General features: G+C 40.8%; 1 protein-coding gene across 1 annotated transcript in view; it reads left to right on the top strand.

Annotated features, from left to right (window-relative positions):
• ETV5 (ETS variant transcription factor 5) overlaps positions 1-12622 on the top strand; it is a 56439-nt gene that overhangs the window by 32742 nt on the left and 11075 nt on the right. The window contains exons 8-9 of the mRNA XM_044251943.1: positions 7632-7891; positions 9919-9978. Of these exons, the coding sequence (XP_044107878.1) occupies positions 7632-7891; positions 9919-9978 (320 nt within the window). The remainder of the gene's footprint in view (positions 1-7631; positions 7892-9918; positions 9979-12622) is intronic.

The following is a 12622-nucleotide window of genomic DNA, read 5'->3' as shown; positions in this document are numbered from 1 at the left end:
GGCAGATCTCAAGAAATGACAACATTTAAGACAGTACTTCTGGTGGAAAAATCCTCTGCTTCTTGATGTTCCCCAAGGGATCAGTATTGTCATAGGCTGTCCTGCTGAATTGATAGAATAGAATGTCCCAGAGTCACCAAGAAAGGGTCAGTTATGCGAATCGCCTAACCTGTTTGAGAAAATTCTCCCCCTCAGTGTTTACGATCCAGTCTTCAAAGCTTAAAGGAATGAGCTTACATTTTGTGGAATTGGGATTAAATAGATAACTATTCATTCCCTAAAGATGCTGTGCAGATTAAGAGATTTAATAAACTCAAGGCTTTTTGTTGTTTCTACTTCCTCCCTTAAAATCCATCCCCAATAAATTGCTGTTCATTTTTGTCCTTCAGATTTTGTAGTTTTTAGAGAGGGAAGAACCTGACTGTGAGTCATATTTGTAGCCTGGCCTGGAATGAAGTGAATGTGTCTGACGCATCTCCTCTCCACGCACTGCTGTTAATAGCATGTTACGTATGGCGGCACCAATTCACTTTGGGATCCAAAACTGAGTTTCGGAGATGCTTAATGGAACCTTCTTTGATAGACTGGCTGATGTATTTCTAATGCTTAGAGTGGGGGGTGTTTTAGTTTTGAATCTTAAGAGGGATTGTTTTTAGCATTTCACCATGTTTACCCTAGTTATTTTGTTACTTTGTGTCAAGTTAAAGGAAATTTCCTTCTATTCCTAGTTTACTCAGAGTTTTTAATATGAATGGATGTTGAATTTTATCAAACATTTTTTCTGCCTATGGACATCATCAACTGAATTTTCTCCTTCCATTTAATGTAGTGAGTTACCTTGGTTTATATATGAAACCAGCCTTGTATTCATGTGCTAAACCTAACTTACTTGTTATGTGTTACCTTTTCTGCATTGCTGGACTTTTTATTCCAATACATATTGAGGACTTTTGCATCTGTATTTATAATTGAGAATAATGTATAATTTTTTTACTTATATTATCCCTGTTGGGTGTTAGCACTGAAGTTATTCTCATCAAAGGAGTGGGGTGTGGGGTGTCCTCCTTTTTATGTATACCAGAATAGTTCATGTGAAATTGGAATTCTTTATTCCTTGAATTTTTGGAAGAATTTACCAGTAAAACCATTTGGGCCTGATATTTTCTTTGTGGGCAGATTTTTAATTACCGGTTAAGCATCTTCACTTCTCTGGTCTTGCTCTGAATTTCTATTTAGTTCAGTGAATTTAGTAAATTACTTTTTCTGGGAATTTTTCCATTTTGTCTGAGTTTTAAAATTAATTGCCATAAAATCTCTAGTTAGTCCTTGGCAGACAATATCATTTGTCTTTTCAACAAATCGACATCGGTTTTGCTCATCCTCTCTCTGAGATGTTTTCTTTTTCATTGATTTCTCCCTGCTCTTACTAAAATTTTTTATTCTTTCTACTTCCTTGCATTGTTTTTCTTTTCCTAAGTGCTTTGGTTTGATTCACTCGTCACTTTTTTAGCTTTTTTTTCTTTATAGTATAACATGTAAGCAAATAAAACTTCTCCTAAGTGAACACATTCACTTCATTCCGTTTGTCTCAGGTCACTTATGGTTTATGGCTAATCGAAGTTATTGCTCGTAGCTTTCCTTTTTACTCCCCCAAATGTCCTGCTTTATACAATCAGTTACTTGATTTCCCTACCCAAGTCCTGCTTTAGCTGCATCCCTGAAGTTCCGATTTAAATTAAAATTCTGATTTGATTTAAAACCTCAGTTCTAAGTGTTTTCTATTTTTTCTCTCAATCCTGCAGTTCTTTAAAAATATAGTTCTTAATTTCCAAACATATGGGAGTTTTCTAGCTGTCTGGACTATATGATTTTTATTTAAATATCATCAAGAGAGTATTTAAAAGTAGTTACAGAAACAGTATAGGCTCTGGAGTTGGGCCTGGGATTGAATCCCACCTCTGCTACTTCCTATCTGCATGACCTCAGGCAGGCACTTAACTTTGTCTAAGCTTTGGTTTCTTTGTCTGAAAACGGTAGAAGCGTAGTTACTTGCCACATAGAATCATCGGGCAGATTAAATGACATCATACTGGCACAGAGAAGGGGCTCAGTAAATGCTAGCTCTTGTGACACTGTTTAAAGATAGTTTTCACATTCCATAAAGGAATCTTCCTAAAATGATGCAGATACCACAGCTTAGAAACTTCTGTTGCTTCATTGGTTAAGGGTAAGTTCTTACCGTGTGAATCTCCCTTTATCCCTAATCTTTTCATCATCAGACGCATTAGTGTTGTACATATAAAGCTAACACTCTCACCACCTGATATTCTGAGGACATCCTGTATTTCCATCCCCATCCTTCTTTCTGTGTTTGATGTTAGGAAATCAGACAAACATCTAGGCCTTTAAAGGACATATTTTGTTCCTCATCTATCAATGTTTTATCACAGTTTAGATGGGCCAAATTTGAGTTGTGGCAGTGCTGACAGACCTCGCAGAGCCTTGAGAGCTTTTTCAGAGTTCTGTGGTGTGCTTTTAGGGAGTGTTCGAGTTTTGTTTGGTAACAGCGTCTGGCTCTTGGTATATGGCAGGAAAGTAAACGTTAGTATGAAATAAATGTGAATAAAAATCAGCATTTTTATTCTGAGAGAGTAGATATCGGGTAGGCAACTAGTGGACTCTTTTTATGTGTGCGTGATAGTTTTCTCCCAATTCTTTAAGATCTCCCTGTACAGTTGTGTAGCTTCTGAATTTTGCTTGTTGGGGGGAGGGGAGGTGGGGGAGGATTTGGGACAGTTGATGGTGGTGTTTGAAAGTCATGTAAGGTGGGGCACCTGGGTGGCTCAGTGGGTTAAGTCTCTGCCTTTGGCTCAGATCATGATCTCAGGGTCCTGGGATCAAGTCCCACATTGGGCGCTCTGCTTGGCAGGGAGCCTGCTTCCTCCTCTCTCTCTCTCTCTCTGCCTGCCTCTCTGCCTACTTGTGATCTCTGTCTGTCAAATAAATTAAGAATTTAAAAAAATATTGTTTAAAAAAAATAAGAAAGAAAGTAATGTAAGGAAAACTTAACAGCTAGCCGGGCCCTGTTTCATGCATTAGCTTTTGTAATCTTTACAACAAGACTTTGGATGGGTATCCTGGTCATCCTTACTTTACTGTCAAGGAAAATGAGGCTCAGAGCAGTTACATAACTCACCCAAGGTCACACAGCCAGTAAGTGGTAAAGATTGGATTTCAGCCCGGAATCTTCTGCCTTCATGGCCACAGCCTCTTATCCGGCTCTGCTGCTTCCCTGTTCTACCTTCTCTTAGCCTTAATGGAAACATTAAGGGAAACATTAAGGACATGGTGTTGGTTTCCTGGCCGATTTTATGTCTCATCTCCCAGCTGACCTCTGGACCATAGCTACTTTACCTGGTACCCATAGCCACTGTGTAGCCTTTGTCAAATCCACACTTTTCTCCTTTCGTCCTCCAAGCATTGTGTTTACTCTGTGTGTTGGCAGCAGAAACCGAAAAGGAAATGCAGAAAAAGCATCTAACGGTTTTCATAACGTAAACCAAATGTTGGTAGCGTGGGTGAGCTCTTGGGAGGAAAGGCGCTATATAAATCTGACAAATAAATAAATAACTGGTTCTTTAAATAAACTGGCACCAAAAGAGCCTTCATCCGTCACCTATTGGATTTAAGCTCACTCAAAAGTCAGAAATCTTTTGCTCCCTAGCTGTGAGTTCACTACGGCCACCACGGAGGAGTTCCGCTGGGATGGCGGTGTGGGAGGGAGAAGGGAGGGGGGCGAGTCGGAGAAGGGGCTTGTGAGGAACCAAGCAGCTCCTCCACTGAACATGATTGCCTGCCTCAGTAAACAGGAGGCATCCTTGTCAGAGCTGTATTATATATACAACACATTCTTAGATACTTCAAAAGGATTGCAGAAAGGGGAAGGGGGTTCAAATGAAGGTCAGTGAGTAAAGTTCACAGAATGTATTTTGAGGACAAGAACGGAATTACTTTACTAATCTCTGAGAATAAAACCCATTATCAGCAGCAAGCTCTGAGAGACTCTTTCTCCAAATATGTTGGTTTTGTGACCTACCCTTAAGATCCCCTTTGCCATTCCACTCCCTCAAAACAAACCAGGACTGAACCATCCCAATTATAGACTCTCTCCTGCAGATCCCCGGCCTCTAAGCTCCATGCACCCTTGTAGTGGGGCTTGGGGGAGGGACAGAGGCTGCTGGCTGGTACCCATATGGAAGTACCTTTTCCTGAAGGGGCCACACCAGGCCGACTCTAGAGTTTCATTCTGGAAGGTGAGAAGCTAGGCACCCGGAGGAAGTGAAGGACTTGGGCCTGCCAGCTGCAGAGGCTCTGGTTACAGAACTAAGCGGTTCGGTGCCCTCTCAGAGCCATCAAAGGAAGTGATTTGTGGAGGTCACCTTTGAAGGTGCTAAGATGGTGGCGGAGGGAAGAGCGTGTGGAAGATGGGTGCCTTTGTTCCTGTTCCTTCCTGCGGGTGTAAGGCTTGGTACTTTATAAAAATAAGGCCTTGAGAATATCTTCGTCTTTCTTTTCTGCCCACTTCTTCAGAATTCTCTTCAGAAATTCAGGTTTGCAGTGTGCTGCTGCTGCCTGTATTCTAAATGTCAAGCCTAAACCCGGGTTTCAAATTTACACTTCTTCAAAGACCATGGAAGGGTTTCCTTAAATAACAGCAACCTTGAAAATCCGCATTCCTGATGAAGTTCCACTGTAATGCATTCAGCACCACAGGGAAAGGCTCTCAGCCCACCAAACCTTCTACAGTTGGTACAACTTGTGTAATACATTGACCAGGCAGATTCCGAGGCCTTTGGTGTCTGGGATAAAAGAATGAGCGTATGTAAAATTGTTTGGTGATCTTCATGTTAGGGCATGATCTTACGGCACTGCTTTTGGTAAGGTAGTAAAGATTCCCACAGAGGAGTGCCGTGCTAAACCCCGATCTAAACAATGTTTTATCTGCATCCAAATCTCTTCAGTTAAAGATTTTAAATCTTGATATTCTAGAAATCTGTTGGCCACCTGTTGCCACAGATTGATTCAAATCAAATTCATATGATTTTATGAAAACTATTCATAGGAGTCAAGCTATAATTAGAGTAAGACCTTAATATTACAGGATTCTATTGTTGATTTTAAATAACCTATTGGAATTTGCTGTTGTGAACAGGTTATTTCTGAACCTGAACCTCAGCTCTTGCTTTCTGCCTGAGGGCATATATTCACAAATGCTTTTCTTTATACACAGAGATCAGTGCCTTACGCATATTTCCTGGATGGAGACCTCACCTTGACGGTTACCATCTCTGACTTCTAAACCCATCCTCCTGAAGTCTGGTAGTGCTTACAGCCGTGGTGCAAACTGTGCTTTGTAGGCATGATTTTTATTTCGTCATTCCAGTAGCATTATGATGCAGAATACACCCCCATGTTACAGACAAGGAAACTGAAGCCAAGAAAATTTACCGTCTATCACTTTCCCTTTCACTATACTGCCCTTCCAACAGAGAAAGGGCAGTTGGCACACTTCCGAATTTTTCTGACAGCTCGAGGATATTAATGCTACCCAGTTAATAACAAAAGGCTTTTATTGCGCTGTCTTATCATAAAGTAGTGTATATTTATTAAACTGTAGATGAGCAAAAAAAGAGAATCCTCTAATATCATAACCAACCAAAGATAAGCAGTATTCACATTTATATAAGTATGCAGATCTCTCCAAGGTTTGTATGACACCATACTTTTTTCATAATTTTTATCTTTGCAAAAATTTGATGCTCTTTGGAACTATTTCGCAATACGTCAAAAATATCTTTCCACATTCTTACATATTTGTGTATTACATCATATTCGATTGTTGCTTTCAACTCAGTCGCTGTATTACAATGTGCTTAGCCAGTTTCCTTGTTGGAGGCTTGCACTGGTGGCTGTGCTTGTAGCTAGATCTCATCATATCTATGATTTCAGTGCTTTTTGTGTACCAGGCACAGTTCTGTTAACCACCTGTTCATCCTCCAAGTATCCAGAACAAACCCTTCTCTCTTAGTACTTTTTTGATCACTGATGAAATTGAACTGCTTTTTTGTTGACAATCATTAGTATTTCTTCTTTATATACGTCTGTTACCAATTTTTTTCTACTGGGATAGTCATTCTCTACTGATTTTTAAAAACTGCTTGTTGTCAACGGTATTAACATTGCTGTACCTGTTAGAGGCTTTTCCCCAGCTTGTTCGGTTTTTGTTTTTGATGTTTTCTATTAGAAACGTTCTCCTCAGTTTGTTTTCTTTTGATTTTGTTTCTGATGTCTTTTGACCTGTAGAAATTTATACAATGAGGAATATCCATATTTATCTTGATGATTTCCATTGTTGGTATGATGCATAGAAAGCTTTTCTCTCACTTCAAGATCTTATGTTTCCACATATATTTTCCCTGCCATTAAGGTTTCACATTGAGGGGCTCTTGGGTGTCTCAGTGGGTTAAGCCTCTGCATTTGGCTCAGGTCATGATCTCAGGGTCCTGGGATCCAGCCCCGCATTGGGCTCTGCTCAGCAGGGAGCCTACTTCCCCCTCTCTCTATCTGCCTCTCTGCCTACTTATGATTTCTCTGTCAAATAAATAAATAAAATCTTTAAAAAAAAAAGTTTCACATTGAAATCTTGAATCCATTTGAAATTTATTTTGACATGTGGTATAAAACAGGGACCTAACTCCCCCCCACACACACATACCAATTTGAAATGCTAACTTTAACAAGTAGTAAATTTTGGAATATACCTCAGTTTTCTACTTCCCTTTCAATTCCTTTGTTATGCCTATCTTTCATTCCTTGTATTGCTGTTTTCATTACTGCAGTTTTAGAAAATTTGTGAATATCTAATATATCATCATTTCTTTTCAAAAGTTATTTAATATTTTAAATAAAATTTAGAATCATTTTATCAAGTTGATTGGGAAATCATTGCTTTAAAAAATAATTGTTAACAAAAGAATAGCTTCAAAGTCCTAAATATTTTCTCTTTAATTAAATTTTCATTCTTTTCCTCAGAAAATAGTTTTAAGGCTTTATTCTTATATGACCTGCACATTTCTTGATTATTCCTAGAGATTTTTCTGGTTTTTATTACTATTATGAATGGGTTTCTTAAATTACATTTTCTAACTGGTCAATCTGTACTCTTTGGTATTTAAATTTTAGTTCTACCTACAGGTAAAAGAAGGAATGAAGTAGTAAATATATGTATATGTTAGTCATATTTGCAAAAATAAGTGGTCGTATATATTTAGACACATAATCTGGCCCAACTGTACAGATGGACTGTGTGAGATAAATGTGCGTGGGAAACAAAGGCTATGTGTCATTGCTTTGATTGTGTTTTTTGCTTTTTGGGGTTTTTTTTTGCCATTCCCTGACTCAAGAGGTCTGAACTATGCCATATAATTTGAGGAAGAGGGTAAAATGTTCAGAAATAAGCATTAAGTACTTTGCAAATAATTTCATTTATCTGAACTTCTAATTCCTATGCTAAATCGAGGAGGCATATATCATGTTCTTAGTTAAAAACTATAACTACTTTCTTCTTACAGATTTCAGAGACAACTGTCTGAACCCTGCCACCCCTTCCCTCCTCAATCAGGAGTTCCTGGAGATACTCGCCCCAATTACCACCGGCAAATGTCAGAACCTATTGTCCCTGCAGCTCCCCCGCCCCCTCAGGGATTCAAACAAGAATACCATGATCCACTCTATGAACATGGGGTCCCAGGCATGCCAGGCCCCCCAGCACATGGGTTCCAGTCACCAATGGGAATCAAGCAGGAGCCCCGGGATTACTGCGTTGATTCAGGTTAGCATAAAATCATGCCATTCCTTTCTTCGTTCTCTCATTTATCTGTCTGGCTGTTATTGTCTTCTGTGTGTGCAGCTTTAGGAAATAGCTTTACTAAAAATCACCCTCAAAGAACTTAGGAGCTAGTAAAGCAGACTTGTTTATACACAACTGAGTATAAAACCAAACAGAAAAGCCATCCCATGGTAGGAACAGCAGTTGGCGTTGAGAGGTGGTGGGGAGGACCCCTCTGCATCCAAGCCTAAAGATCCAGTCATGGTGATGCCCTTTTTTAAGATCTTAGGATCCCTGGACCTAGGAAATATCCTTTCTGCATTTTAGTCCTTGCCCCTAGCCTTATGGCTTTCCTTTTGAATATAGTAGACTCACCAACTCCCAATATGGGCATAAGGAAGTGAGTCTACACGTAGGATGGAATTCTTTCTATTCTTGAAATGAACGGTATTTTGAGAAAGCACCTGGTATGTCATGACTATATGGGGTGCTGGGTACACCAGGGAGAAGGCTGTCTTGTTGATTGCTTCATGGGATTCACTGCCCTATTGCATTGCTTTCACCTGGGAAAGTTCCTGGTGTCCTTCAGAGGCTGTTGGTGTACGCAGGGAGAGGACACCTGTTGTCTGTTTGTGGGTTACCTCTTGTCTAGAAATGTAAGCACTTCATGAAGTTTAAGCTGTACTTGGGGGCTCTCCCCCCACCACCACACACACTCATTCACTAACTATGTATCTTCTAGGCCCGGCATATAAAGTGACATCATTAGGGGAAAGAAGAGTTGGAATTTTGCAGTTTGCACATTTTGAAACTGTTTCCTCCTCTTCTTTTCCTCTTCTTTCAGAAATTACTTAAACTTCTTCAGTCTTTTCTTGCAGTTGGTGCTAAAGGAATTTGAGGGTAGTAGGTAGGCTTTCAGCCTTTTCCCTGGGTGCTTTTCTTGAAGAACCTGAGGGAGCAGTGGGGCAGTACGTATTTGAACGACTTTTGCAAATGGAATAGGATATACAGTTTGCTCTTGGCCTTCTGGGAGATAATATAGATTGCTCAATTCAGGCAGAAATGGATTATGGGAAAGGCTGGGAAGTAGACAGAAGGGAGACATCTGTTGCTTTATGATATTAAAAAAAATTACCAAGTGTATGTATAGGTATTGATAGCTTATAAAATTCCCACTGGCACTCCTGAAGGCTTTGGTGTATTTTTCTCAGGAACAGGCGTGACCAGCAACATTTTTCCTTTGGGATTGACATTTTAATCCATCCTGGCAAGTTTTTCACCCCACCCCACTCCCTTAAAGCAAGACACTCAGCAGATGTTAACATATCTGCAACTCATGTGTCCCGCATGGGCACAACTCAACCTTCCAGCCTTCCTCTCAGTGGACATCTTGGTAACCTGACGCTCGAAGAAGAACTCCCTTGAGCACGGGTTTCATTCCAACACTTCCAATATGGGGAAATGTACGTGCAAATGGCAGGTTCCCCCCTCCCCTCCTGCCAGCTCTTGTACTGGCTTCCTAACCTCAAATCCCCAAATCTCTTTGGCCCAGAAAGCACCCTCATCCATTGGAGCAGAATTGGATGTGACTGTCAACTGTAAAGGGGAGCTAATCGGGAAATATCTAAAGCACCCCCTCATCCCAGTCTAACCCCTAGAGCCCCTGAGTCAGTAGAGACAGAAGGCCAAGCTTGGCCTTTTGAAAGCCAAGTTTCTTTTTCTACCATTAACTCTCTCCCCAGAGTTGGTGCTAACTAATTTCTAAGATGAACAAGTTATGAGAATAAAGCATTATTTTTTCCTACTCACTCTTTTGATGAGGAGCCAAGAGTCCTACTTTCAAATGGTGGGTGATGGTGTTGCCCATGTTGTCTGTTAGGGTGACAACTCTCTCCCAGGTCAAGAAAAGAAAGACATGACCTGGGAGCAGGAGACTATCTAGGGGGCTTTACCACAGGGCTACAGGTCAAGAGATGTGCTGACTCACCTGCAGAAACTACTGACGGAGTGTATGTCTGTTTTTCTTTCAGAAGTGCCTAACTGCCAGTCGTCCTACATCAGAGGGGGATATTTCTCCAGCAGCCATGAAGGTAAGTAACTTTTAAAAAAAAGAATATTTAAGCAAGCTGAAAATTGTTCAGCTTCCACGCTGAGATTTGGGATCATAGATAAGTTAAACCTTTCTTGAGTCATGAAAATGAGAACTCATTGACAGTAACCTTCAGTCATTCTTTGGCATGGTCCTGAACGCAGTGAGGGCCACCATCATTTTCAATAGTAATGACTCTAACTTTTCAGAGTTAATGAGATGATATGAAGAAAAAATAAACCAATAAACCAAATAAAATTTCCATCCAAGGAGGTGTATCTAGCGGTATATAACATTACCAGCCTGAATGAGCACTTGGGAACTGTGTGACGACTTGAGATGGTAGGTTTAGGACTTCTTCTCTGAACACTGAAACAGGGAAGGGTTTTTGTTTTTTTTTCTTAGAACATTTTCCCCAGAAGTAGGTCTTGTCTTTTGTCATATACATCTCTCCTTAAATACCCAGAGACGTATGATTCCCCAAAGCTATGGCATCAGCTTCACCTGGGATCTGTTGGAAAGGCAGGTTCTTGGGAAACCCCCTCCACCTACTGCCTCAGAGGCTGCAAGGACCCAGCACTCCATGTGGTGACATGCCTTCCACGTGGTCCTGATGCTCGCTCTGGTTTGAGAACTATTATAGCACTGGAAGTTGCAGCTTTGGCTGGGAGCTTTCAAAACTTTTGGTGTCTGGGCTTCACCCAGAACAAGTAAATCAGAAATTCTGGGGTGGGTCTTAGGCATTCGTTCTTTTTAAAGGTCCCCAGGTGATTCCAATGTGTATCCAAGGAGGACTGAAAAGCTAATGGGACAGTACTAGGAAGCACCTGCTCGTTTGTGTCATGATTGGTTCACAAGCATGATCTCTATGGGGAGCTGCTTCCCACTGACCTGGAGAGAGATGAGAGTCTCTCTCTTGTGGGGTTGCACTGGGTGCCCAAGAATAGTGCCCGAAAATATTCGGAGTGCGTGTCCAGCCCTGGGAAGGAAGGGCTGTCTACCGGACCTCTGACTGCGATTGATCAGCACAGCTGTGCGAGGCTCTCTTCCAGGTTCCTGAATGTTTCTGCGGCAGCAATTGATGTCTGCAGCAGGCAAACTGGGAGGGGGTAGGGGAAGAGAGGGAGGAAAACATTTTGCATAATTACAACATTTAGGAAGGAGCATGCTCTTAAAGGAAATATTTTTAGTAAAGCATTGGGCTGCTTACTACACACAGAATATCTGGCGAGTTTGTGTGTTTTCCCCCTACTCTCTTCCATGCCTCTCCCTGACCCCCCACGCAGCGGAGAAACTAGTTTCAAAGAGACCTGCATTCTTAATTGCTCTAAATTACTGTGATGTGGCTTCTCCTTCCTTCTTCTAGAGGCTTGACCACGGATGCCAGTTAGTGAAACAAGTGTTTCTGATTGGCATCTGTGATTACTAAGATAGCCATCCTGCCTTAGCATTCGTTCACCTGGAATCTCTGCACAGCGGGTAAATCTTTCATTTCCACTGGGCTCCTCAAATAGGTTCTTCCTTCCTGCCACCTTTGAGTGGTGGGATGGTTGTGGCCACAACTGCTGTAACTGCTGGGGCAAATTCAACTGACTTAATTTCACATAAGCCAACAGCATCTTGCAGATGTTTAGAGAACCTCGTGGGGCAGCAACTAGAAACCACAGATACACTGAAATGACACTCACGGCAGGCCCTCATCTGATTGGTTTGAAAGCCAAACCTAGAATTTCATTTAGGTTTACCTTTTTTTTCCCTGTATACAGTGAATGTATTATCCTTACAGATAATACAAGTTTGACAGATGTGTAAATTTCGAAGAGTTTCCTTATAATGGCTTTATAATAAGGCCATTAAAACATCACTGGAGTATCAGAATCCAGAGGAAAAGTCAGGAAATTTATAGCTTCCTGGCAGCCATAGCAGAAAGAGAGAGAGAGAGAGAAAGAAAGACAGAAAGGAAAGAAAGAAAAGAAAAGAAAAAGAAAGGGAAAAATAGAAAGAAAGGAGGGAGGGAGGGAAAGAAAGGAGAGAGAGATAGAAAGGAAGGAAAGAAGGCAGAAAGAAGGAAAGAAAGAAAGGAAGGGAGAAGGAAGAAACATGAGGAGGGATTATGTAATACTTATTGATAATAGAAAGTGTAACAGTTTGTCATAAAAGTCAGTTTCCTGGTACCAGATTGGAAAATAAATTTATCATAGGATTCACTGAAACCCTGACTTAAAAGCAAGCGTTGTGTTCTTAAATCTTTTTTTAATGGAGATTCTTTCATATTTATTCAAATATTTGTTGAGCATTTATTATGTACAAGGCGATGTGATATTACGAAGATATTCAGGACATGTTCTTTATCCTCAAGGAATTTAGAACCCATAACAGAGACTATACGAGATTAAGTTCTCACATTATCCAGTTAATTTCTTTTTTGGGGAGGGGGTGAGGGAGACAGAGAATCTTCAGGCCCAATTTCACAACCCTGAGATCATGACCTGAGCCTAAATGAAGAGTCGGACGCTTAACCGACTGAGCCACTCGGGCCCCCCTACTGTTAATCTCTTAATAGTACTCATCACAATGTACGGTTACTATCTTAATCTTTTTAACTATCATTTGTTGTACACTTATGTGCCAGGCACTACTCTTGA

This window comes from Neovison vison, chromosome 6, assembly GCF_020171115.1.
Source record: "Neovison vison isolate M4711 chromosome 6, ASM_NN_V1, whole genome shotgun sequence".
Classification (NCBI taxonomy): Eukaryota; Metazoa; Chordata; class Mammalia; order Carnivora; family Mustelidae; genus Neogale; species Neogale vison.
Note: the sequence above shows the minus strand (reverse complement) of the source record. Positions and strands in the feature narration are given on the sequence as shown.